The sequence below is a fragment of the Crinia signifera genome, chromosome 5 (assembly GCF_055691185.1).
Source record: "Crinia signifera chromosome 5, ASM5569118v1, whole genome shotgun sequence".
NCBI classification, from domain to species: domain Eukaryota; kingdom Metazoa; phylum Chordata; class Amphibia; order Anura; family Myobatrachidae; genus Crinia; species Crinia signifera.
In genome coordinates, this window is record NC_139221.1 from 298,032,517 (window position 1) to 298,059,066 (window position 26,550).

Below are 26,550 nucleotides of genomic sequence, written 5' to 3' on the forward strand. Positions count from 1 at the left end.
GTACAATTAACATTGAATAAATATGTTGGAAAAAATTTAAGTCATTTCTGTGTCTTCTTATGTGGCGTGTAGGCCAGTACGGCCCAGGGCTGTCTCAGGGAATGCATTATAACAGGATTTACTGTGATAGGACATCCAAAAGCACCGGAGGATCCCCCGAAATAGTTCTCAGCAGATACCATTGCATATCTTTGAGTGAGTTGTGGAGTTTTGTTCTAATTTCCAAGGAGAGTATTGTTATGTAGCTCTCCCAGGTGTCAAAGAGTTTTTTAGTGTATCGTTCCTTGTTAAGTAAACATTCAATCCACTCCATGTTAAAGACATGAAATAACTTTGTCTTGAACAGCTGTAAGGAAGGGGGGGTAGCGTCGATCCATGTCTGCAGGATGGACTTACGCGCAACCGCGCTAACAATCCCCAGGAGTCTCTTGCACCCTCTAGTTATTCTTTGATCCTCCGGCAATATGCCGAAAATAGCCCAATGATCTGTGAGGGGTACATAGTTCACTAGGTGATCTTGCGCAAACTTCCTAACCCGTAACCAGAATAATTTAATTATAGGGCAATTCCAAAAGTAGTGGTACAGGTTTGCCTCACCAGTCTGACACCTCGGGCAGGTTGCCGAGGGGGTCATCCCGGCCAGGAATTGCCTGTGGGGAGAAAAATATGCTTTGTGAAAAATGTTGAGGAACATCTCCTGGTATTGAATGGCGGGCAGTAGCCTTCTAGAGCTCAAGAGTGCCTTGGACAACTGGGTACAGGTTAAGTCTGGCATTATTTGGGTCCAGGCTTTCATGCCTGTGGTGATGGTGTCGTGATCTATGATCTGCCGTAGGAAGTTATAATGTGTAGATATGGCCTTACGGTCGGCCACCCCAGACAAGAGCATCGTGTCCAGAGTGTTCGCCCAGTCCGCCTCTGAGAAGTTGCGCGTCACCTCTAAGGTATAGTGCTTAGCCTGCATATATGCAAGAGGGTGTCTGCCCAATGTTGGGAAGGCCTCCGAAGCCCCGTCATATGACATTGGCTTTTTCAGGTCCCAGTCAATTAGAGCTCTGACGGAGGACAGGCCCTCGGCACGAAGGCTCCTGAATGGATGGCCGGCCGCACCATGTTGAAATTCTAAATTGTGCAGGAAAGGTAAGAAGAGGGATTTGTGGGCGTTCAGATGTAGCCTATGTCTAAGGATGTGCCATAATCTGCGGGTTGACCACAACAAGGGGTTCATTCGAGTCTGTTCATCCACCTCACCATCATGAATATGCAGAAAGCTCACCAAACCGCCGTCAGCCAGGAATTCCCCTTCTATTTGTGTGTTAGCGTAAACTTCGCTCCCGTGCAGCCAATCTCTTAAAAAGCGGAGTATGGAGGAATGATTATAATGTAAAATATTGGGGAAGTTTATTCCCCCATTAAACGCTGGCTGCTGCAGTTTAAATAGCCCAATACGGGGACGTTTTGGGCCCCAGATAAATTTCCGAAAGTGTGAATCTAGCAAGCGTAAATCGCCTTGTGTCAACAGTAGTGGTAGAGCCTGGAGTAGATACAGCCAGCGTGGGAAGGTTACCATCTTGATAAGGTTAGCCCTACCTATATATGAAAGTTTTAGATGTTTCCACCCCTCCAGTTCCCTAGCGGTTATCTGGATTGCTTCTGAGATATTTATTCTATATAGGTTTGCGCCCCGCTTCGGAAGGTGTATCCCCAAGTAGTCTAGTGAAGCCTTCTCCCATTTAATCGGCAATCCCCCACCCCAGGGGGGGGTGTGAACCCGAGGGTGTAAATACAGCCCTGTGGATTTGGAGGCATTGATTGTATATCCGGAGATTTCTCCATAATCCTCTAGCCTGCTTAGTATCTTTCCCAAGGATTGTTCCGGGTTGCCTATGTATAGTAGGACGTCGTCCGCAAATGCCGAGAGTTTTAGTTCTGAATTGCCGATCTTCACGCCTTTGAATTCTGTCCAATCTTGTAAGATACGGAACAGTGGGTCAATGCATAAATTAAATAATAGGGGAGAGAGCGGGCAGCCTTGCCGTGTACCCCGGAACATCTGGATACTTGTTCCTTTACAGCCGTTGATTAATAGGGAGGTGGATGGTTGGGTATAAAAGTATCTGATTAAGTCCACAAAAGCCTGGTTGATGCAACTTGTATATGCACAAACCCCCTTTTTTTCTTTATCTAATTAAATAAACCTTTTATCGAGAAAAAATAATTTTCTCTTTTTGAATTCACTGCTGAACATTGGCGAGATAATCCCTGACCCCATTGACATCTTCGGGAGTTGAACAATAAAAGCTTCCTTGATAAGAAGGTTTTCAAGTGTATACATGTAAGTAGGGTACGTAGCGGTCACTTTTCCTTCCATCAACCAGTGACACTGAGGTGATCCAGAATCATTAAAGATACCTTGATGAGCCTGTACACACTGCACCTTGTGTGAGTGAGGGTACGATATCTTATTGGGAATCCTCTTTGGGGCAAGAATTTAGCTACTGGGTTTAGTAAATGGGGCTAATTGGCGATTGCATGCAGACATGAATTACACCCTATGTATTGTGGCAGGGCTTACCGTGGAATATGGGGTTTACTGCAGGATATACTGTCGTTGATTAGCTCCACACACTTAACCCAAGAACTAAAACCCAGCATTAAGTCCAGTGGCGAAGTGAATATGTATTAAGTTTTCATGCATTATTTTGAGAAGGATACATCAATGTCTGGGAATACTCCTGTGTGTAGTACTGATACTGTAATAACTTCCAGCTTTGGCCATACAGTCACAGCCTTCACGATCAAGGTACACTGCATATTGTACCAGGTTCCAAATATGCAACGGTTATGGTATAGTGGATCGAAGCTGTCTACGGATGGTGTAATGGTTAGCATTTCTGCCTCACAGCGCTGAGGTCATGGGTTCGATTCCCAAAATGGCCCTAACTGTGTGGAGTTTGTATATTCTCCCCATACTTGCGTGGGTTTTCTCCGGGAACTAGGGTTCCTCCCACAATCCAAAAATATACTGGCAGGTTACTTGGCTCCCAACAAAATTAACCCTAGAGTGTCTGTGTGTGTGTGCGTGTATAGGTGGTAGGGAATATAGATTGTAAGCTCCACTGGGGCAGGGACTGATGCGAATGTTCAACTTGACTCTGTAAAGCGCTGCGGAATATGTGTGCGCTATATAAGAAACTGGTAATAAATAAATAGATCAAGCATGTTATGGTTGACCATGCTTAATCGATACCTTCTAGTTAAAGATAGTCAACCACGTCTAGATTGACAGTAACGCCAGCACTAGAGCTATGGGAGCGTGGTCGATGGCCGATATTAGTTTTTCATGTGTTTTTGTGCGGAATGTCGCAAGTCAACTTGGTTCATACTTTACTATCCAAGTGCACGTAGTTAGATTCTAATAGAGTAGCGAGCCTTGGGAGTGGACACTCTGCACATATACAGTGTCCACGGGGACCCCTGTGATATTCGGCACCAAAAAAATCAAAACGACTCATCGACCATGTGACCGCTGGTGTTACTGTCAATCTAACTAGATGGGTTTGTCTAAGCATGGACGATGTAGACATTGTAGGTCCGTCGACCAGATACATCTACAATCCTCGTTTGCCTACAGGATATGAATGTATGGGAAGTATGCCAGTCTAAAAATGTACGGACGCCAGTTTATGGGCTTGATTCAATATAATGCGAGGGCTGGCGAATGACGTCGAAATGTGGGCAGTGGCAGCTGTACTGTCCCCCGGTATGGTCCAATATTACAGCAGCCTCGTGTAGCCATTGTGTTCTGTGATGAGTCTATGAGGGAGTAATGCTTTGATCTGAACCCTTCCCTTTCATCAAAGCTAATAGACCTTGGCCCTTGCACTCGCTGCCTAATAAATATTGCTCACAGATGTTATTATATCGCCCATGTCATGCCAGCGCGCTCATTATTCTCCTGTAGTGTAGTAATTGTGCGTTACACTGCACCCACTATGTCCCTTGCTATGTCCTGTATTTTCTCTGGTTTATTGTAATGAGAAGTTCTGTAGAATTTTTTAGGATGTCCTAAATAAAGGATAATGATAATGAGATTATTTTTATTATCAAGCACTTTGTAATTACGTTGTAAAAAACCCCACAAAGGACCTTATTTTGGTTGACTCGCAAGGCTGCGAATTTCTCAGCCTTGGGAGTCCAACAAATGCCACTAGCACGGCCGCCCACCCCCCCTCACATGCTGTGATCCCCCGCAGGCATGCAAATGCATGTGCGGGGAGGAATTAATTCGGTGGTCACGACTATCGAATAATTTCTACATCGCTCGCAGATCTAAGACACCTCTGTGGGTGGGCAGCTGACATCCGGTGACGTCTGGTGTCAATGATATATTTATTGAGGGTGGCACGGAGTATGTGTAGGAGGATTTAGGCTGGCAGGATTCAGTGGCCCTGAGATCCGTAGACGGATAAAATAAATGACACTGCAAATTTGGGGCTTTTGGTATAATTAATAAGTAGTTACATAGTTACATAGTTACATAGTTACGTAGTAGTTAAGGCTGAATAAAGACTTGCGTCCATCTAGTTCAACCTACGTTTTAATAGCTTATCCCTTGTAAAAGACAGAATATGGTTCTTATTAGTACCCCTGGATATTTTTATCCAATAAATGCTTGTCCAACCTTATTTTGAACGTATTTATTGTATCTGCCAACACCACCTCTCCAGGAAGAGAGTTCCAAAGTTTAACTGCTCTGACCGTAAAGAAATTTTTTCTTTTGAGGGAACGAAATTTTCTTTCCTCTAATCTAAATTCGTGCCCTCGTGTCCTAGATTCCTTTCTTGCAGTAAAAAGAGTGCTTGAGAGTTCCTTATATTGGCCCCTGATATATTTGTACATGTTGAGCATGTCCCCCCTTAAACGTCTCTTCTCAAGTGTAAATAGTCCTAGCTTGCTTAATCTCTCCTCATAGCTTAAATTCTCCATTCCCCTAATAAGCTTTGTTGCTCTTCTTTGGGTTTTTTCCAATTCCATGATGTCCTTTTTATAGTGTGGGGCCCAGAACTGTACTCCATATTCAAGATGCGGTCTAACTAATGCCTTGTACAGTGGCATAATTACTTTTGAGTCCCTAGTTTCCATGCCCCTTTTAATACATGCTAGAATTCTGTTGGCCTTTTTTGTTGCAATGTGACATTGAACACTGCACTCCAGCTTATTATCTATATGGACTCCTAGATCCTTTTCAAGTGCTGAAGTACCTAATGCCTCCCCGCTTAGGTTGTAACTTGCACACTGGTTACGTCTCCCGAGATGCATAACCTTGCATTTATCCACATTGAACCTCATCTTCCACTTTTTAGCCCACTCATCTAGTTTGTTAAGATCATTTTGAAGTATGTTCACATCCTCTGTTGATTCAATAACTCTACTCAGTTTTGTGTCATCAGCAAAGATGGATACATCGCTGAGAATCCCCATCCCTATATCGTTAATATAAATGTTAAACAAGATGGGCCCCAGTACCGAACCCTGTGGCACTCCACTTAGTACTGGTATCATAGTTGATACTGCACTGTTCACAACCACTCTTTGTTCTCTATTACACAGCCAGTTCCCTACCCATCTACAGATATTTGCACCTAATCCCAGGTCCACCAATTTATTTATCAACCTCTTGTGTGGTACTGTATCAAAAGCTTTTGCAAAATCAAGGAAGACCACATCTACTGCGCTTCCATTATCAAGGTTTTTGCTAACATCCTCATAGAAGCCCAGTAAATTTGTCTGGCAGGAACGATTTTTCACAAACCCATGTTTGTTAATACTAAGTAAACTATGAAGGTCTAAGTATTCCAGGATACCATCCCTTAAAATTCCTTCAAATATTTTACCCACTATTGATGTTAAACTCACAGGCCTGTAATTTGCAGGGTCATCCCTTTTACCTTTTTTAAATATTGGCACTACCTCTGCTATTCTCCAGTCTTTTGGTACCATACCTGTTGATAGTGAATTTTCAAAAATGCAATATAGAGGGGTCGCAAGTACTTAATAGGAAAGCCAATCCCAGGTCATTTTTTTTCAATCCCGGGATTGCCTTATTAGGCAGGCATCTTTACAGAAACGGTGGCGCTCCGACATGGGAGCGACAAGTGTTCCATGGGCTATCCCGTGCAAACGCTGGCCGTTCCCATGTAAATCCGGGGTGCCCTGTCTTTGGTCCTGAGCCCACAAATAGAAGTCTTTCTCCACTGATTTATATTTTAGAGTCCACACACTAGCATGAACTTACACATGCATTGTTGCTGCCATTCCACAGGCAGAACCAGACTAGATCCGTCCGATTCAGAATCAGTGCGGGAGATATGGAAAGTTGCACATATTCCCTACTGCCATGTGTTGCTGTAATCTGATACTTGTGTCGGCATACAGACCTCTGTGTGACACTTCAGACCCTGAATACACAGATTGATGTTGTAAAAGGGACACCCAGTATATGGAGATCATCAGCTTCTTCAACGTGTTAAAGTGATATCAACTTGGTAAAAAAAACGGTACTTATGTATTAGCAGGGTGGCCTACTTGCCATTTACTTTACTATACACTTACATGACATGCAATGAGATTTAGGCACCCCCCTCCCTACTATCCACGCCACCCCGAAGCGTTACGAGCGGCGGCGGAACGAGTCCTCCTGACCTATTCATACCCCCCACTATCCACGTCGCCATGGAGTTGATTTTTATATAGCGTTGTGAGCGCATGTGGATTACAAGTATTCCACGTCCCATTGAGGGTCTCGCCACGCTCCGGGCTTGGTGGCTCGCGTTCCTCAGCACAGTGCCCCCAGTTCCTTGCCTGCACATCGATGTCCCGTTACAGTGCACCCCCCCCACATCCATGAAATCAAGGGCACCAAGTTTAGAAAGAGACAGAGGTAAATTGTGACTCATCTCGTCCATTCTGGGCCACACACACACACACACAGGCCCACCCAGTTTTGAAAGAGTGAAGTCTCCTCTTCAAAATGTGTTTCCTCCTCAGTAATTATTGTCTGGTGATTGAAACAGAACACGGATTAACTATTTTCCACAGATAGGGTTGTGGTGGGGAGATTTAAAGCCTTTATCTCCCCCATATTTTTGCCAATTTTTAAAAAAAAAAGTTATTGAATGTGATCATAGTGTTCAGCGTCGGAACTTGTGGGTGGTGAGGCCAAGTGCCAAAATATAAATTGGGCCCCCCTCCTCCACCCTAACCCGAGTCCACAATATCTGACACGTGGCAGATGTAGGCCGTTTAGTCCTCAGGGGCTCCGGCGCACTGCACCTGCTGCACCAATTGAGGTGGCCTTAATAAACAAAAAAATTAATTCTAGGAGTGGCTTGTTAGTGAAAGTGGTTGCATTGTCCGGTACATAGCTACTCCCAAAAAGGCGTGGCCATAAGGTGTATGAACAGGTGCAGATGGTGACTGATGGGGGAATGTAAAGAACCGTAGGCCGGGTTACTGCATGCACAGGGGCAGATGGTGGCTGATGGTGGAGTGTACAGAACCACAGGCCGGGTTACTGCATGCACAGGTGCAGATGGTGGCTGATGGTGGAGTGTACAGAACCACAGGCCGGGTTACTGCATGCCCAGGTGCAGATGGTGGTTGATGGGGGAGTGTAAAAAACTACAGGCCGGGTTTCTGCATGCACAGGTGCAGATGGTGGTTGATGGGGGAGTGTAAAGAACCACAGGCCGGGTTACTGCATGCACAGGTGCAGATGGTGGCTGATGGGGGGAGTGTAAAGAACCACGGGCCGGGTCACTGCATGGACAGGTGCAGATAGTGGCTGATGCAGGCTGGGTTACTGCATGCACAGGTGCAGATGGTGGCTGATGGGGGAGTGTAAAGAACCACAGGCCGGGTTACTGCATGCACAGGTGCAGATAGTGGCTGATGCAGGCCGGGTTACTGCATGCACAGGTGCAGATGGTGGCTGATGAGTAGTGTAAAGAACCACAGGCCGGGTTACTGCATGCACAGGTGCAGATAGTGGCTGATGCAGGCCGGGTTACTGCATGCACAGGTGCAGATGGTGGCTGATGAGTAGTGTAAAGAACCACAGGCCGGGTTACTGCATGCACAGGTGCAGATGGTGGCTGATGGGGGAGTGTAAAGAACCACAGGCCGGGTTACTGCATGCACAGGTGCAGATAGTGGCTGATGCAGGCCGGGTTACTGCATGCACAGGTGCAGATGGTGGCTGATGAGTAGTGTAAAGAACCACAGGCCGGGTTACTGCATGCACAGGTGCAGATAGTGGCTGATGCAGGCCGGGTTACTGCATGCACAGGTGCAGATGGTGGCTGATGAGTAGTGTAAAGAACCACAGGCCGGGTTACTGCATGCACAGGTGCAGATAGTGGCTGATGCAGGCCGGGTTACTGCATGCACAGGTGCAGATGGTGGCTGATGGGTAGTGTAAAGAACCACAGGCCGAGTTACTGCATGCACAGGTGCAGATAGTGGGCATCTCAGGGCTTGTACATTCAGGTGCATGCTATTATCACACAAGATGCAGGCTGTAACTAGTGTGTGCATATTAACACATACACCACTCCAGCAACAGACTAGATTGGGCGCAGCAGCACTGTACACCTATGGATCAGGCCCAGAATCCTGCTGTTTTTCTATTTTGTTAATGTTAATTATTACTGTAGATGCTGAATGAGGGCCTATATCGATAACAATATAAATATTAGTATAAATCTGTATAAGCTGGTGTCAGTTTTTAGCAGCACACACTAGATGTCAGTGTTATGTTACCTGTCCAGGTGTGCTTGCTGCATTCTACCAGACTAGCATTGATCAGCATTATCCCTGTGTATGCGATCACCACTGTATATAAATAATGTATGCAGAAATAAAGTTCCTTTTGTGTACAAAGTTCTAGATCTGTGTAAGCTGCTGTACCAAGTGAATCCATTTGGATGTTTGACGGTATAAGTAAATGGCAAGGCTTATTAGTCAGGAGACTCTATTAGGCTGAACCTACTGTATTAACTCACTGCCAATAGTTTGTGTAGGATGTTATTGAAGAAATGTGTCATTGTTTCAGAAAGTGGCGCGTCTGCGGAAGTTGTGGCAGCCGTGGACGTCAATACGACAGCTAATGAGGTCTACAAATATAACTTCCCTAATACTCCACTTTGGCCCAAGTCTATAGAGGTAAGTTCTTCTCCCTGACATGACCCTGAAAGAGTCATTGGCTTAAGTAATGGGATACTGTCACTAGGTCGAATCTCTTTCGGTCGACCATTGAAGGTTGACACATGAAATAGAAGTTCTTATTAAGGTTAATGCTACAAAGTATAATATATAAGGAGTTCTAGTACAATGAACAACTGATGCGTTTCAAAGAGCAAAACTATTTCATAAGAGGAAAGATCAGAACAGGTGAGGTTCTAGATTACCGAAGCCATGTGCGGCAAGTAATATAATCACATCATATAAAATGACATGTATTATGGGACTAAAGAAGTATATATTGGTTTATCTTTTTGGCCTTTTGATAATGTCCTTTTGGGTTAAATGTATTAAGGCCTCACACGCTGCACAGATGCTGGCCTCTTAGACTGCCCGGTGGGATTCATCTTGGATGGCAGGATGTGGAATCATGTAACCTCTACAACATAGGTGTCAAGCACAAGGCCCGCGGGCCGAATCCGGCCCGCCAGACCTGCTAATGTGGCCCGCACAGCCGCCGCCATCTGCCCGGCATAAGGAATTCCTCTTTTTTTTTTTTTTCAATGTGCGCCGTGCGGGGGGTACGCGGCGGGTAGCGGTGGCTGCACTGGTAGGCAGCAATGGCATGTGTCAGAAATGTAATGTATGCAGCGGCAGCAGCGCCCTGCACGTCTGCATCCATTCCGGCCCGGGACTGGTCTCGGGTAGCCTAGCAACAGACAGCCAATCACAAGGCTGCCTGTTGCTGCTATGAGACCGACAGGAAGTGATTTTGCTCTGAGGCTGTCAGGCTTAGCACGCGGCAGGAGGAGCAGAGGAGCGACTCGTCACTGGAGCACCAGGCACAGGCAGCCAGACTCAAGGTAAGTAAATTTAAGGGGATGGGAGCCACGGACAAAATATCCTCAACTACAACAGGGGCTGGGGGCCGCACAGCACAATTAAATATAAGGGGGGGGGAGGCTGGAGCAAAAAAAGTAAAAAAAAAAAAGGGAGCACAAATGTCAAATTAAATAGAAGGAGGCTGAAAAGTAAAAAAAAGAATGAGGGGGCACAAAAATATATTTATATTAGTAAATAAATGGCCAGCCCAGGGAACCAGGGAAGTTTTTTTTTTTCCTAAGGGGAGTACCGGGACATTTTGTGTATATAGAAATAAATTACTTATTAAAGTCACTAATTTAACTTTGTTGGAGTCCGAGAGTGATGCTGTATATATATGACGGTTATTATCTAATAGAGGTGGCATGCTAATAAAGAGTGGACACATAGTCCTAAAGATACAACCGGCCCTTTGAGGGTGACCAAACTGCCGATGCGGCCCCCGATGAATTTGAGTTTGACACCCCTGCTCTACATTGTTTCCCGCTTTTTGTGTCAGATTTGCTAAAAAGTGCTGTGTAATATTTTGTCACTAAAAATAACCTGTAATAAGTAAATGATACAATAGTGAGTGCTGTCTGTACCAGTGCAGCTGCATATATCTCATTCCAGAGCTGCTTTATTAAGCTCCATACACATCCGAAGACTACAGATATTATTCCGCAGATGTGTGATAGTTGTTTCCTGCCATTTGTCTGCACAATAGAGGACGCATTATTTTCTCTAGGTAGTAGGTAGGTAGTACTGTATTCTTCAGCATCCTGTTTTCTGTTATTGCAGTGGATTCATTTGTCATATGTTATCCTAGTTCATCAGCCAAATAATATTCCTGTGTAGCTTTTATTCTGGAAAATATGATTGCCTTCTGGGCCACTGTATTCTAAATTACGTTTCATGTCGATCAGAACAGCTTGGATACTTGTGTAATACCTTGCTATAGATTCTGTATGGGCTACCCGAAGGCCTAGCCTGATTGACAGGGGCTGTAACTGCTGGGATTCATTCTTGTCTCTGGTATGATATAACCCTTCCGACATTCCAATGGTTATTTCTCCGACATCGGAATATCGAAAGTCAGTAGCGTACAGGGGGGAGAGCACATTCAAGCCCCTTGCGGGTTCACTGTGCTTGCCACCTATTCTATTCTCCCTTTATGAGAGTCGTGGGAAAATTGCCTGTGCAAGTCTGGATTCCAGTTGTCGGGCTCCTGAAAGTCGGGATTCCAATGTCGGAGAAACAGCCGTCGGAATCACGACTGTTGGTGAGTCATCCAGCACCCCTTGTAGGTAATGGTGCAGGGATATGAACCAGCGAGTGCCAGCATTTTTGGGGCACTCCTCTGACTAGTATAGAGGAGTGAGGGACTAGTCCCATTGACCTTTTGGTCAATGGCCAATCAGGGCTAAGTGCTTCTATAGCACTATGACAGCGGGGATCCCTCTGTCACTAGAGCGGAGGAAGCTGGCTCACCCCGCAGTCAGTGCGGGGTGAGGTGCAAGGTAGAGTCACTGTTGGAGCCTGGAATGGTATGTATATTGGTGTAAATTGCCTGGAATGGTATGTATATTGGTGTAAATTGCCTGGAATGGTATGTATATTGGTGTAAATTGCCTGGAATGGTATGTATATTGGTGTAAATTGCCTGGAATGGTATGTATATTGGTGTAAATTTAATGTGTGTGTTTTAAAGCTTTACTGTTCTCTGTGTTTGTGTTTTTATTTAAACATTCTTTTTACAGGTGAACTACAAGACAAAGGGGGCCCATTAATGCCGGGACTTGTGGTTCGCCAAGCCCCAGCATGCGGGGGAGGCCTGCTGGGACTTGTAGTTCGCCTGTAAAAATAAATAAATATATTTTTAAATGTAATTTTACACGTATCAGCCCAGCGGAGGACGTTATGTAAAAAGTGTCCCCCGTTTGTGGCATGATGCTGCGGGGCTGTTCTGGTTCCAAAATAAAGGGGCCCCCAGTTTTTTCCCCCCTGTATTTTTGGAACCAGGACCAGTCCAAAAGTACGGGGCTTGTTTCTGAAATACGGGGGACCCCTACTCTTTTTGTCCCCTGTATTTTTGGAACCAGGTCTGGCTCAATGAATTCAGGGTTGATTATGCTCAGGAGGAGAACCCTATGCCATTTTTTCTTATTTTTATTTTTTTGACACAAATCGCATGTGTGCAAGCACTCACTATAACAATGTAACTGGTCCTGTTGCCATACATTTTTAAGAGAAAAAACGCCTATGTAAAACTGCGATGTGTGGCGGCACTCAGTTAACAAATGACACTTCAGGCCAACGTTTCAATGGGATATACCCATTTTCATCAGGCTGCCCACATCGCATATATGTACAGGGGGCAAATAAGTATTTGGACAACCACCTATTATGCGTGTTGACCCACTTAAAAAAGATAAAAGATGATAGAGGTCTGTAATTTCCATCAGAGGTACACTTCAACTGTGAGAGACAGAGGGGGATATTCAATCTCCGGCGAGCACCTCCCATCGGGGAGATGCCCACCGGGCCCTATTCAATGCTGTCTTCCCCGACAGCATTGAGCAGGGTATCTCGGCAGAACGAGCCCGACATCACTAGCTGTCGGGCTCGTTCTGCTGGGAAGTGACGAGCTGCCGGCTGCAGCTCGCCTCTTCCCGGCCGCAACTCGCGGCCACGCCCCCTTTTCGTTCCCCTGCAGGCGGGACATTGAATCCTGCCTGCATGTTCTCGGTCGAGCTGACCGAGAACGGGACTGGGTCACGGCAGTCGAGCAAGCTCGACTGCCGTGACCCTGACATTGAATGCCCCCCAGAATGTGTAAAAAAAACCCCAGGAAATCTCATTGTATGATTTTTTAACAAATTTGTATATTCTTGCGGAAAATAAATATTTGGACAATCAAAAAGTTCAACTCAATACTTTGTGATATAACCTTGGTTGGCAATTACTTTGCAGCAAAGCAGCCCCAAAGCATGCTGTTTCCATCCCCATACTTCACAGTGGATATGGTGTTTTTGGGATGCCACTCCTCATTCTTCTCCCTCCAAACACGGCGAGTGTAGTTTATACCAAAAAGTTCTCCAGTACCCAGTACCTAAGGAGCCTTCAGCATCTGCTATAAACAAAAGTATGTCCTCTGCAAACAAAGATCTAACATGTTCCGATATCCCAGCCCTCAGGCCTTGTATACCAGGGGCAGCACGCAGAAGACATGCCAATGCATTAATAGCCAAAGTACATAGGGCAGGAGAAAGAGGACAACCCGGTCGTGCGCCTCTGGCAAGGGAAAAGGAGGCTGTAGTATAAACGTTTACGGAAACTTTGGCTGCCGTGGAAGATTACCTCAACTGATACCATCAACTTAAACAAGGCCCAAAAGCAATTTTACGTGAAACCTCCTATAAATGAACCCAATCCATCGAATCAAAGGCCTTGGTGGCATCCAAGAACACCTGTATTGCCACCGGCTCGAGTAGGTCGTTCCTCAGCAAGTGATAAAAGAGCCTTCGAAGATGTTGAACAGTAGACTTCGCTGGCATAAAGCCTGTCTGGTCATGGTGCACTTTGGAGGCAATAACCGAGTACAAAGGCACAGCCAGTAGTTTACAGGACTTTAACATCGGCAGACAAGGATATGGGATCCTTGCCCGGCTTACATAATTGGCTCAGACACAGAAGAACATTAAAAGTGTGTATGGGGCTTTAGAGGCAAATGAGGCTATGGGACATTTCGCTTTCTGTAACGTGAATGGAGCTTCCAGGCAGACGCCAGCTTCCTGTGCCAGGCTAGTAGCTTAGCAGGAGCCGCTCTTTCTTGCCTCCTGTTAAATTCTTACCTTCGGCCACTCTTTTAATAAAGGTGACCCGAACATAGCAGGCCTTAAATACATAATACAGAACAACAGGATATTGACATTATTATGTATCTGGCTTAATGCATTCGCTGGCAGAAATTTACTCCGAGACAGTTCCCATCAAAGTCAACCAGAAAGGGTTAAGTTTCTAGACACCTCCATAGAATCTTGGAATAATGAGATGCTTGTATCCAGTGCACACTGGGGAATCTGTATTACTGTTGTGCAAAGGTTAACTGATAAGTCAGTAGGTGTAAACTACTAAAGTCATCATGTTCTGTGCATGTCACTGTGACACCGCCAGGATACACTTTGTGCATAATGTTTGTGTCGATCTTCCAACCCTGTCGACCTCAGCCATGTCAACCTATTTCTTGTGTCAACCTGAGCCATGTCAACCTCCTGTGGTCGACCCAATGCATGTTGACAAAATATGGGTCGACCCAATGACCCATAATCCACTGCAGGTGGGGCAGGTGTAACATGTGCAGAGCAAATAATAACGCTGGATACACACCTAAAGATTTATCTGTCCAATCCATCTGGTGGGAATAAAAATCTGGTAATGTGTAGGAGCAAATGAGAATCGAAAATTTTCCCCCAAATACTGAAAAACAGACCATGGTCATTCAGACAAATTAGTTAAAGCCTTTTGATTTAACATATTTATCCAAACATTCATTTTTATTCATTTTCAGTGTTTGGGAGCGAGTGATTGATTGTCATTTGCTCCCGGGTGCCGGATGACGCTTTGACAGGGGGATCCCAACAGTCAGTATCACGACGTTGGAATCCCAACTGCCTGTGCTCCGACAGGGGGGATCCTGACTCACAGGGGCTATTCTCCCTTGTCGGAGTCCACGACCTGTGTCGCATTACCGTAGCGCCACCCCCTTCCTACTGTTTACTGTGGAAACATATTATGTCCCAATAGGGTTCAGCGATCCGAAGCGCACGCAGCGGGAGGAGTCACCAGAGAGTGACTAAGATTAGCGAGCACTTAAAAAAATCATTCAGTGGTTGGTGACCATCGAAAGATTTTGGGCCTGCACGCAAGCCTGCGAATGGATGTTTATGCAAGACATCCATTCGCAGTGCTGTGGGCACATGCTTTGCAAGTGAACCAGAATGAGGGCCATAGAGGGCAGTGTGACGGCCCCTGGCATCTCACACTGGTTTTATTTGGGTTGGAATCATGTTTTCATTACCTAAGCGGTTTATTTGGTCTATAATTGATAGTGCTGCAATCTTATACAGACCTTGATATCTCTATAACTACTCAGGACTGTGGACTTAAAAAATTAGGTAGTGTGAAATAATCATTTTCCATTGAATTTTATGGCATTAAGATAATTGTTAAAGTGCTGGGCGAAGGCACTTTTTTCTCTAAATCACCCTTTATTGGCTCATCCCAACTGCCAGCAATTATGGATAGACGGGAATAGAAATACCGTTCTAGAATCTGATCTCTGGTATGATCACAGCAGCCCATCATCTATGCATATAATAAAACTGGGTTGTGTAAGTTGTTGTGTGTGCATAGGGAAATTAATATTAAATTAAACCTTGGTACTTGTGTATTATAACGGCGCCCGATTTCATCCAAATCGCATCCGATATCGCATCCGATTTATCAGCCGATTTTCTGCAGATTTTTGGCCGATTTGATCCGCGATGCGATTTTGCGTCCGATTTTCGGCCGATTTTTTGCAGATTTTCGGCCATTTCCTGATGATTTGCATGTTATTCCATCCTTGCACACCCCCAGGTACTATGCGATGGTATGCGATGTGATTTTCGTGAAAATGCCCCTGATTGTACAATTAAATATCGCATAGCAACGCATGCCAGCAAGTGGCATGCGATGCGATGTGATTCGCAATGTTAAATGCACCCCCATTGTTAACGCCACCCCCACTATCAACGCCAACCCGAAGCGTGGCGAGCGCAGCGGTACGCGTCCTCCGACCTTTTCATACCCCCACTATCCACGTCGGCGTGGAGCTGATTTTAGATAGTGTGGCGAGCGCAGATAGCCACCGAGCCCGAAGCGTGGCGAGCGGACGCGGATTACTTTACATGTATTCTGCGTCCCCTCGCGGGGCTCGCTGCGCTCGCCACGCTTCGGGCTCAGTGGCTCGCTGCGCTCGCCACACTATCTAAAATCAACTCCACGCCGACGTGGATAGTGGGGGTATGAAAAGGTCGGAGGACGCGTACCGCTGCGCTCGCCACGCTTCGGGTTGGCGTTGATAGTGGGGGTGGCGTTAACAATGGCGGTGCATTTGACATTGTAAGCACCCATCAGGGTGATTGTACAATTACAAATCGAATCGCTTCACATGCATCGCATGGCATGCATCACATGCCACTATATTGCATGCAATGCACTACGATGGTATTCGGGGGTGTGCAAGGTGTGCAAAAATGGAACAGCATGCAAATTGGCCGGAAAAAGTGAAAAATCGGCCGCAAAATCGCATCCGATTTTTCCATGCGATTTTCGGCCGATTTTCGGCCGATTTCGTGGGCGCCGTCAAAATACACAAGTACCTAAACCTTTAATGTACGCGGACACATCCTCTTCTACGGGGCGTTCGCTCCCAGGGTCTGCACCTGCGCAAATATGCACATGTGAAGACCCCCCACCATCTCAACGGGGCCAAATTTGCTCCGTTCCGATCACAATCAGAACCGCCAAGTCATTCCATGAAGGGGGGGGGACAAGACGGTGGCGGCCGCCAAGGTTGCTGGGGGGGGGGCAGCCATTCACCTTCATTGATGGGGGGTCCCTGCTCCCGATGGCGGGGTTTGGGGGGCATGCGGGCAGCCGGAATGCCGCCAAGTCATTCCTCGGGGGGGGGGGGGGGGAGGGGAGTGATGCAGTGGCGGCCGCCAAGGTGGCTGGGGGGGAGGGGGTCAGTGACAGCAGCCACTCACCTCCATCCAGGGGGGTACCTGCTCCCGACTACCGCCCTCCAGTGCCTATATACACATCACAAATGCACATGACTTCATTATTGAACAAGATGGAGCACCCCCACCCCATTGGCACCTGGCGGTTTGAGTTTTTTTGAGTGAAAATGTGCCCCAGTGCTGTATTGTGTATTGATTGAAAGGGGGCCCATGACTTTGCTCTTTGTGTTGGCCTGCAAGATCCCTAAACCTCAATCCCTAAAACACTGCATTTATGATCCACCACTGCCCACTAACCTTGATGACCTTAAACATCAAATAACAACAGTATTGATCTACGTGGATTGTGATACGTGTCTGGGAGAAATTCTCTTTTAAACTTGATGTTGGCCGTGCTGCAGGTGGAGGCCAGTTGAACACTTGAAGACCGGAAATAAAACTTGATTATGAGTAGAATATTTATGACGTGCCTGGAGTTTTGTTTTAGTTTTCCATAATAAAATATTGCGTAATGATATTGGGTTATTCTTTTTAGATAGCCCTGTATAATATAATAGAGTAGGAGATGTAAGGTCTATATAACTAACAGGAACCCCAAGGTGGTTTCCAGCTTCCACTTGCACCCTGATTACAGTGGATGGAATCTGAGCGGTATATAGGAGCGTATGTTTCTGCTCCATTGTTCTAAGCTAATAAATCCCAGTTATAGAATTAGGTACTATACTGTGCATATGACTACTTATGCCTTCCTTCCTTTTGTGTCAGGGGATACCGGTAAAGGAGCTGGATTGCTTGTCTTTTGACATGATCTTGATGAGTCCGCCATGCCAACCATTTACACGGTATGTGTACAAAATATTACTTAAACTAAATTGTGAACAATAGAACAGTGCTCATATAAAAACCTATTTGCATGGGTTCTTACCCCTGGTGTCCAATACCATGCATCCGTGTGTAGCCGCCGCGTCGATTGGACGCTGTCTACTCTGCTTACTCCCATTTATTACAAGCGAGCATATTGGGGTTATAGGCATATTCTCTTATTACCCCCTTCCATACCATCCACCACCATAAGAAGTGCAGCACCCAGATAGTAGGGTATATGTTTTTAGGTCGAAAGTCAAAAGTTCAACAACTGTTGGTCAACAGTCAAAAAGCTGACTCATGAAAAAGGTGAAGATGGCCAATAGGTCAACAAGGAAAAAGGTTGTCATGAGTTTTTCATGGTTTTGATTTCAAACCGACTTGTTCATAGTTTACCGTCCCTGTGGGCATAGACGGAGAATATAATAGTGTGCCTGAAGCAGCACACTTATACGGTGTTCATGTCAACCTATGTCGACACACCCAAAAAAGGCAAAAAACTTTGCTTGTGTCGACCTTTTGACCATTTCGACCTGACGCATGTCAACCTTTTTCATGTGTCTAGACACTATCGTACCCGATAGCAGTAGGGATCATCTGAGTATTAATGAGGCCATAACAAAAAAGCTGATGATGTTTCCACAAGCTTAGTTCCTTTATTTATTTAAATATGCATAATCTAATGTCCATAAGATGTATCCCTTTTTAGATGAGCTAATTAATAGTCAGGAGTTTTATTTAATAGAGTGCTCGGGCTCCTGTTTTTGCTCTCTGTGAGAATTGCTTAGCTGGCACCCAAACATCTTTTTATTTTCATTTCTTATTGCTATTCATAAGCTGATTACTGTCCAGGTTTTATCTGACTGTTTATATTGTGTTTCTCTTTTTAGGATTGGCTTGAAGGGCGATGTGTCTGATCCCAGGGCAAAGAGTTTCCTCTATGTTTTGGAAGTCCTCCCAAGGTGCACTGTCAGCTCTTACATTAAAGTTCTAAAACTTAGATTATGCTTGGACCAAATTCCATTAATCCATGAGCTGAGATAAATCGCTGCTGCTTATTCTGTTGAATTGCATATCTTACCTGTCTTTTTATTTTAGTTTTTTATAACTATGTGACGTACATATACTGAAAATGGCTGACTGTCTGACTTTTCTCTAGTTCACTTTATAGCTGTAGTTATTTATTTATTTTATTATTTAATACCAGTTATTTATAGAGAGCACACATATTCCGCAGCACCTTGCAGAGAATATTTGAACACTCACATCAGTCCCTGCCCCAGTGGAGCTTACGATCTATATTCCCTACCACATGTACACGCACACATTCATTTATTCAAGGGTTCATTTTGTGTTGGGAGATAATTAACCTACCGTTATATTTTTGGATTGTGGGAGGAAACCGGAGTACCCGGAGGAAACCCACACAAGTACGGGGAGAATATACAAACTCTGCACAGTTGGGGCCAAGGTGGGAATCGAACCCATGACCTCAGCGCTGTAAGGCAGATTTCAGTTTGAACACACCTCACCCAAATATAAAGCTGAGTACATACTAACTAGACGATATGCTGTGCGATCTGGTGGAGATACCGGGCGTACGTCTAGTGTGCACCGGCTATGCCGGGGATGTGCACGCTCCAATGCGTCTTCAGCGACATCATTTGTGAAAGAGATGCTGCTAAATGCAGCGTGGATCACGCTCTGCCGGCATCAACTGGGTACACACATCTAGTGTTTACCCAGCTTAACTCTCTCTGCACCTGTTACATCTGCCCCACCCGCAGTGCAGCATGATTCTGCCCAGTTGCTTGCTTTTTTTGCTTTGCTTGCAAATTAGAATCAGACATTTAATTTGTAACCCATTTTTATACTTATTTATTAATGTATTTAGATTAAAGAAGCCTCCCACTTATATTCTTTTGGAGAATGTGAAAGGATTTGAATCCTCTGCAGCACGGTAATGGTTTTCTTTATTTAGACATTTGAGTTTAAAGTTTGTCTATCCTATATGATAAAAGACTAATGCTGCTCCTTACCTCTATGGGGGGAACGCAAGTGTGTTGTGCTCCGCCGGCTCTTCAGAGAAATTCAAGTGTTGCTCCATTTGGCCTGCGCACAGTTGTATCGTTCATTAGGGGGGGGGTATGCAATGTGACGCCGCTATTTCTGACATGGGAAATAGCGGCAGGTCCCCATTCAATGCTGTCATTAACAACAGCATTGATGCAGGATCACGGCAGAACGGGACCCGACTTCAGAAGCTGTCGGGCCCGTTCTGCTGATAACGGCTGTGAATTGTCGTCATCCGGGCCGCAGATCGACAATCCACGCCCGGTTTCACGGCCACGCCCCTTTTGCGCCCATCGGCAGGCGGGACATTGAATCCCGTCTGTTGTTATGTGGTCGATCTGACCGCAAACGGGCCAGGATCACGGCTATCGGCGTGGATCGATAGCCGTGATCCCAGATTGCATACCCCCCTCCCTATTTAAACATGGAAGGAAACCCTAAAGGTGCCCACACACTAGAACGATCTGCGATCATAAGATGTGCGCACAAATTAGCCTTGAAATGTTTTGTCCGTCCTGGACAAAAGATTTCAGGCAAGCGCACATCTTTACCAAAGATTCTTCTTAAGATCCCGTGAGCGTTCCTATGGATCTTTTCTTAAAATCTTCTGATCTTTCATGCAGCACGTAAGATCAGAAGATTTAGCAAAAGATCCACGCGAGTGCGCATCAGACCAATATTGGCCGATTATCGGTAAATATCGGACGATATATCGGCCGATATTTCTCGACCTGATTAACCCATTCACACTGCACGGCAACGAACCGGTAACAACCCTTCTTTTTTACCCGGTTTGTATTGCTGTGTTCCTACCAGTTAGCTGTAACCGGTAACCCCTTTCATATCGCACCAATTACCAGGTCGAACCGGCAAGAAAGCGACATGAACCCGGAGCGATGTGAAAGGGGTATAACTGTGCAGGCCTCTGTGATATCCACGCTGACAGCCGCATACTTACACCCCCCTCCCCCCCAGTCACAGTGCTGCACCTTGAGACTCGAGGACAGGGCCGGTGCAAGGCACTGGAGCGCCCCAGGCGAGACGGGGTGGGGGCGCCCCGGTGCCGGGGGGGGGGGTGGTGTACCTGTCCTGCGGCTGTGTATATAAAGCTTGCGGCGGCGGCAGCGGGGGATCCCTGCAGTCAAGAAATAACGAGCGATATCCGCCTGGCTACGTGGAAGCGCTTCTGTTGTGGAAACACTGACCGCACGGCGCACGCTGATTGGCTGAATCTCAGCCAATCAGCTTGCGGCCAGTGTTTCCACAACAGAAGCGCTTCCACGTAGCCAGGCCGATATCGCTCGTTATTTCTTGACTGCAGGGATCCCCCGCTGCCGCCGCAAGCTTTATATACACAGCCGCAGGACAGGTACCCCCGCGGCACGGGGGGGGGGGGGGGCGGGGGGGGCGAAATGCCGCCCTCCAGTGGCCGGCGCCCTAGGCAAATGCCTAGATTTGCCTAGTGGTGGCGCCGGCCCTGCTCGAGGAGGCTTCTTGGGCATCTCTTCCTCACAGCCCTATCGCAGGACGTGTTTTTCAGATATATCTTGTACTTACAACTTCAGCGGAATACCCAGAGCGGAGATCATTGTTCGGGACTATGTCCACATATCTCCTGCCATCCACTGTTCCCTTCCTTTGCTACTGTTCATACATGGTGATAATCCCATACATTTTTGTAATTTTTACATTTCATTCATCTATTCAATGAACCGTTAAATTGTATCATTTTAATACTAATTGTGTCTATCTCAGACTGTCAAATATGAATGAAGTATATTTATTGTGGGAACAAACACACTAATAAATTGTGAAAATGTTCTTTTTAATTCATTGTCTGTTTATATAATAATTAACGGTACATTGGTCTAATAATGATTCACCTGCCCGAGCAGCTTCCCTTCCCTTTTTACATTGTGCCTGTATGGCAACCAGCAAGAGTTGTACTTTACTCTGCAGTGGACAAGTGAATGATCCACCCGTGTTTGCTACATCCCTTTATAAAAAAAATTTTCAGCTTGAAACTGATTATTTTACATCCCCAGCGCCAAGAGTTTTCTTGTTTTCTTTTGTGATATCCATGCTTGAGCACAGGTGACTTAATCAGTACCTCAGTTATTTTGATTTAACCATTCATGCTGAAGCCTGGATTTCGCGAAAATCTGCATTGTTAAGGTGCATACACACTAGGCATTTTTGGCCAGCGTATATGCACAGAAATGATCACTGAAATCATTGGGCTGAAAATTGCTCAGTGCATACACACTGAACGTTTTCCCCCCTACCCAGAGATTTTCGCCACTGTGAACAACTTTCCACAGCAGGACACTACAGAAAGCCGTTGATGCCCCTTTCAGACCGCACATATTAACCGTTATATTGCCGGTTTTTTACAGTTTCAAAACGGTAATGTGTGCGGTCTGAAAGGTGCTGAGTGATTTTACAGTTTCCCCAAAAAAACACGTTTTTTGGAAACGGTAAATATGGAGGGTCCTACCCGTTTCAGACCCGTTTATTTGGTGTCTAGAACGGGTCTGAAACGGTATTAGCCCTCCCCCCCTCCCCCCCCCCCCCCCAGCGCAGGGAAGGGAATGGTCGCGCTGGGGGCAGGGGGTCCCTGCAACTCCGGGGCACTGTGTCCTGCCCTGCCCGGGGTGAGAGCAGGGGCTGCTGCACTGCGCCGAGGAGGTGAGCGGGGAGGGGCGGCTCTGGCTGAGGTGCGGGCGGCTGTCTGCCCTGTCTCACCGGTTCCGGAGCGGGGCAGCAGCGGAATGCGGGCAGCTGGGAGCGGCCTCCGTGGTGGGGTGGGGATGGGACTCGGAGAGACGGCGCTGAGAGACAGTCCGACACAGGCAGAAGCAGCAGCGCAGGGTGTGCTGATGATGAGAGGGCCGGAGAGCAGCCAGCAGTGCAGCTGATGGAGAGCGGGCAGGGGGGCGCATGGTGAGGTGATGCCCCCCATCACCTCACCATGCGCCCCCCTGCCCGCTCTCCATCAGCTGCACCGCTGCCGTCCCTCTCATCATCAGCACACCCTGCACTGCTGCTGCTGCCTGTGTCTCAGCGCCGTCTCTCCGAGCATAGTAGGGGGAAGGGGGCTTTACCGCTTTTCACATTTACATGCGGTGTGAAAGGGGTTAAACTTGTTCTGACCTGTTTCAAAAACCGTTTTAAATACCTGGTCTGAGCAGGTTTTGCGGTGTGAAAGCAGCATCAGTCTGCTGTTAATACGCGGCCGCCGCCAGTGGTGCGGGAAATTAGCTCAAATTGTGAAACTGAGCTTCTTTCAGCTCAGAATCGCCCAGTGTGTATGGGCCTTTAGTGTGCGTTGAGGAACGAGGTTGTGAATGCCTGGTGTAGACCTTTTAATCCAGAACCAATTAGGCTGGAGCCTATTTGGGGAAGTTGAGAAGCAGCTGGGCCGCTTACCAGGAGATTGCAGTGGTACAAAGTGTAAAAACAGGGCGTACTGTATGAGAGTATTAGCTGTGTCTCTGCGAGGATTTTGGCTATATTCTTAAGCTGTGTACACACGGAGCGATCCGTCTAAGCGATTTTGACTACATAGTCAATATTGCTTAGAAGGTCAGTAAAGATCGCTGTTAAGGTTAGACAAACTCACCCTATAATATCGCCTAGTAAAAAAGAGTTGCCAGGCAAGAATAGTTTGAATAGATCGCTGGCTGTCTAGTCAAAATCACTGGTATTCACGGCTGAGGGAGATATTTACTAGGCGACTTGCAATGAATACCAAGTATGTTAATTCTAGAATAGTCAAAATCGCCCATAGACAAAATCGCTTAGTCAAAATCGCTGGTGCATTTAGTCAAATCGCTTAGTCAAAATCACTGTTGTATCTAGTAAAATCGCTTAGTCAAAATTGCTCGCTAGCAAAAATCGCTCCATGTGTACACACTTTTAGTCAGGTCTCAGCAACACAAGACTGATTGCGAATCTATACATACAGTGAATGAGTGATCAACCTAAATTTCACATTGCAACTGATTGGCCTGTATTAAAGAATTCACATTAAACATCAATTTTGGCATCTCTCAGTAACTTAATTATTTTTTATTGCAGAGACTCATTGATCAGGACATTGCAAAGTTGTGGATATGGTTACCAGGAGTTCCTCCTGTCTCCAACATGTGTAAGTAGGTCACAATGTGTTCTCTCACAGATAGTTCATGTTTGAAACTGACAGTGTTTGTTCCATCCCAATGTGCGGTGCTTCAGAGCCCCTGTGGTACCATTAAATATAATCACAATATATTTTGAGGTTGTCATAATTCCGTAATCATAGTTATTTCCCACTTCCTGTCTGAAGCTGTGACTGTATATACAGCTCCCCAACGCCTTTGTTTATGGAGATACAGTATATCTGTTAGTGTACAAATGTTATGGAGGCGGTTTGAATAAAGGCATGGACGTACTGTACATAAGCATTGATACATAGGGCCTCATTCAGAGCTAGGAACATGCAGTATCAAAAAAGGAGCAATTTTCACCTGACAAAACCATGGTGCAATGTAAGTGAGGGCAGGGCAGCTCTGTCTGATATGTGGACTTATGTCACAGTTACCTCCCCTCCTGAATTCTGCAGGAGACTCCCTGAAATAGCAGCAATCTCCCTCGCTCCTTCATTAGTCTAGCAATCTCCCCCATTTCACTTAGCCCACATTACACTGTTACATTTTTGTGTAATAAGGAATGAGAAATTTACATTGAATCATCAGCACCATTTCCCAGCACATTACCAAGTATAGTATCTCTTACTAACTGCTTTGGGGCTCATCTACATTTGGATATAAGTCATTTTAAAAGATTCCTCTCAGATGTAGCAGTACACAACCACGTTTCTAGGTGCCAAGTTCACAATCTCTTTTCACAATCTCTCCATATATGGAACTAGACATGCCATTTAGGAGGAGCATGGCACACCCCCTCATTGGGGTGCTGTGCAAAATTCTACTACCAACTATAATCTCCCTGAATCTAGTTTTCAAAAGTAGGCAAGTATGACTTATGTACCCTGCATTATGTTCATGCGATGTAATGGAACATTTAGTGGTGTGCACAAATCCACCCATTTGTATAGAAAACTAGCTCAAAGCCCATCAAAATGACGGCTTCTGCAGTGTACTTTCACTTTGAGCTGTGACAGTTTTTAGCCCACAAACTCTCCAGCCCACCCCGTCTCTATCTGCTCCTACCTCCAATATCTGTCTTGACAGCTACATATCCAGCAAGTTTGGAACAGATCAATGTCCCTGCAAAAAGTGCTTTCACTTTCTGTTGAGGAGTCATTTGGTCTGTCGAGTGGCCTCTTTATCTCATAGAGGTGAGGAGTAGTTAGCATTTTTATATATATTTTGTATATGTGACCACCATGAAAAGTCAATGACTAGATCTGAACATATGTGCATGCACACTATCGTTTAACGTGGGCATTGAGATTGTCCGATGTGTTCTACCCTAGTTGTAAACACCGAATGTGACCGCCAGATTTTACCGGTAGGTTTTTAAATCCATCTTTCCTTATATTTTATTTTACTAGCTTGGAATTCCAAATTCAAGGCTGCGATACTTTATTATTGCAAAGCTTCAGGCAGAACCATTTGCTTTCCAGACCGTGGATAAAGTGAGTTTCCAGCCTCTTGTTTTCTTTATAGTGTACTATGAAATCTGTATCCAGCTGCATGTGATTTAACCTTCCTGGTGCGGTTTTGTACATAAACCTCTCTCAAACAAAAAAAAATCCAGAATAGCCTTCTGGGTAATTCCATTTACATGCCAGCCCCTGGCAGCAGTGCCACGGCCACATGCGTGTCAGGGAATGGCGCATGCTTGTGCGCAGCCTGGAAGTTAGATTTAGGAGCTGTTTTAAAATAGATCTGTTAAAGAATCTGAAAAGCAGTTTACGAACTTATTAAGCCTTTAAAAAAAGAGATCATATGACTGTCATGATGTGAAAGGGGAAATCATTTTATTACAGCCGTGATATAATATGGAGTACATTAGTTATTTAGGGCCAAATGTAATAGGGTGAGAGTTTCAGAAAGTGAGAGATTTTGGGAGAGTTTTCCCCTTTTTTTTAAAGCAGCAATCAATTACACTGCAAAACCAGGTTGATTTTGCCATGTAAATGATTGCTGCTTTAAAAAACATGGGAAAACTCTCCCAAAATCTCTCACTTTCTGAAACTCTCACCCTATTACATTTGGCCCTTAGTGTCTGCCTAAAGACCATTAGTTTCCAAGCTGCTGTAGGGTTGATTTTAACATCTAATCCCTTACACAGAAGAAGATAGATAGATAGATAGATAGATAGATAGATAGATAGATAGATAGATAGATAGATAGATAAATTAACCTTAGAATTTTGTCCCTGTTCTTGTCACTCATTATTACAGAATTTGTAAGTTTACACCATATTAAAGAATGTCAATCTTTAGCCTCACTAGGGGTGTGGGACAACGGGTAGACAGCAAAAATGTCGACACCATTAGGTCGACATCCATTTAGGGTGACATGCATTAAGGTCCACAAGCAAAAAGGTCTACATGGGTTGAGGTCGACATGGTGTTTTTCACATTTTATTGTTCCAAATGTCAACACAGTCGACATGGACAATACAATGTAGCACCATATCCCCTCGCATGGCTTGCTACGCTCGGCACACTATTTTATTCTCCCACCACACTCTAGTGGATGGTAGGGCA

At 45.5% G+C, this 26,550-nt stretch overlaps 1 protein-coding gene across 1 annotated transcript in view; it reads left to right on the forward strand.

Annotated features, from left to right (window-relative positions):
• Positions 1 to 26,550, forward strand: part of TRDMT1 (tRNA aspartic acid methyltransferase 1) — a 36,352-nt gene that overhangs the window by 3,145 nt on the left and 6,657 nt on the right. Inside the window, exons 2-7 of the mRNA XM_083189340.1 lie at positions 9,116 to 9,225; positions 17,658 to 17,734; positions 18,647 to 18,718; positions 19,651 to 19,716; positions 23,910 to 23,979; positions 25,387 to 25,470. Coding sequence (XP_083045466.1) covers positions 9,116 to 9,225; positions 17,658 to 17,734; positions 18,647 to 18,718; positions 19,651 to 19,716; positions 23,910 to 23,979; positions 25,387 to 25,470 — 479 coding nt within the window. The remainder of the gene's footprint in view (positions 1 to 9,115; positions 9,226 to 17,657; positions 17,735 to 18,646; positions 18,719 to 19,650; positions 19,717 to 23,909; positions 23,980 to 25,386; positions 25,471 to 26,550) is intronic.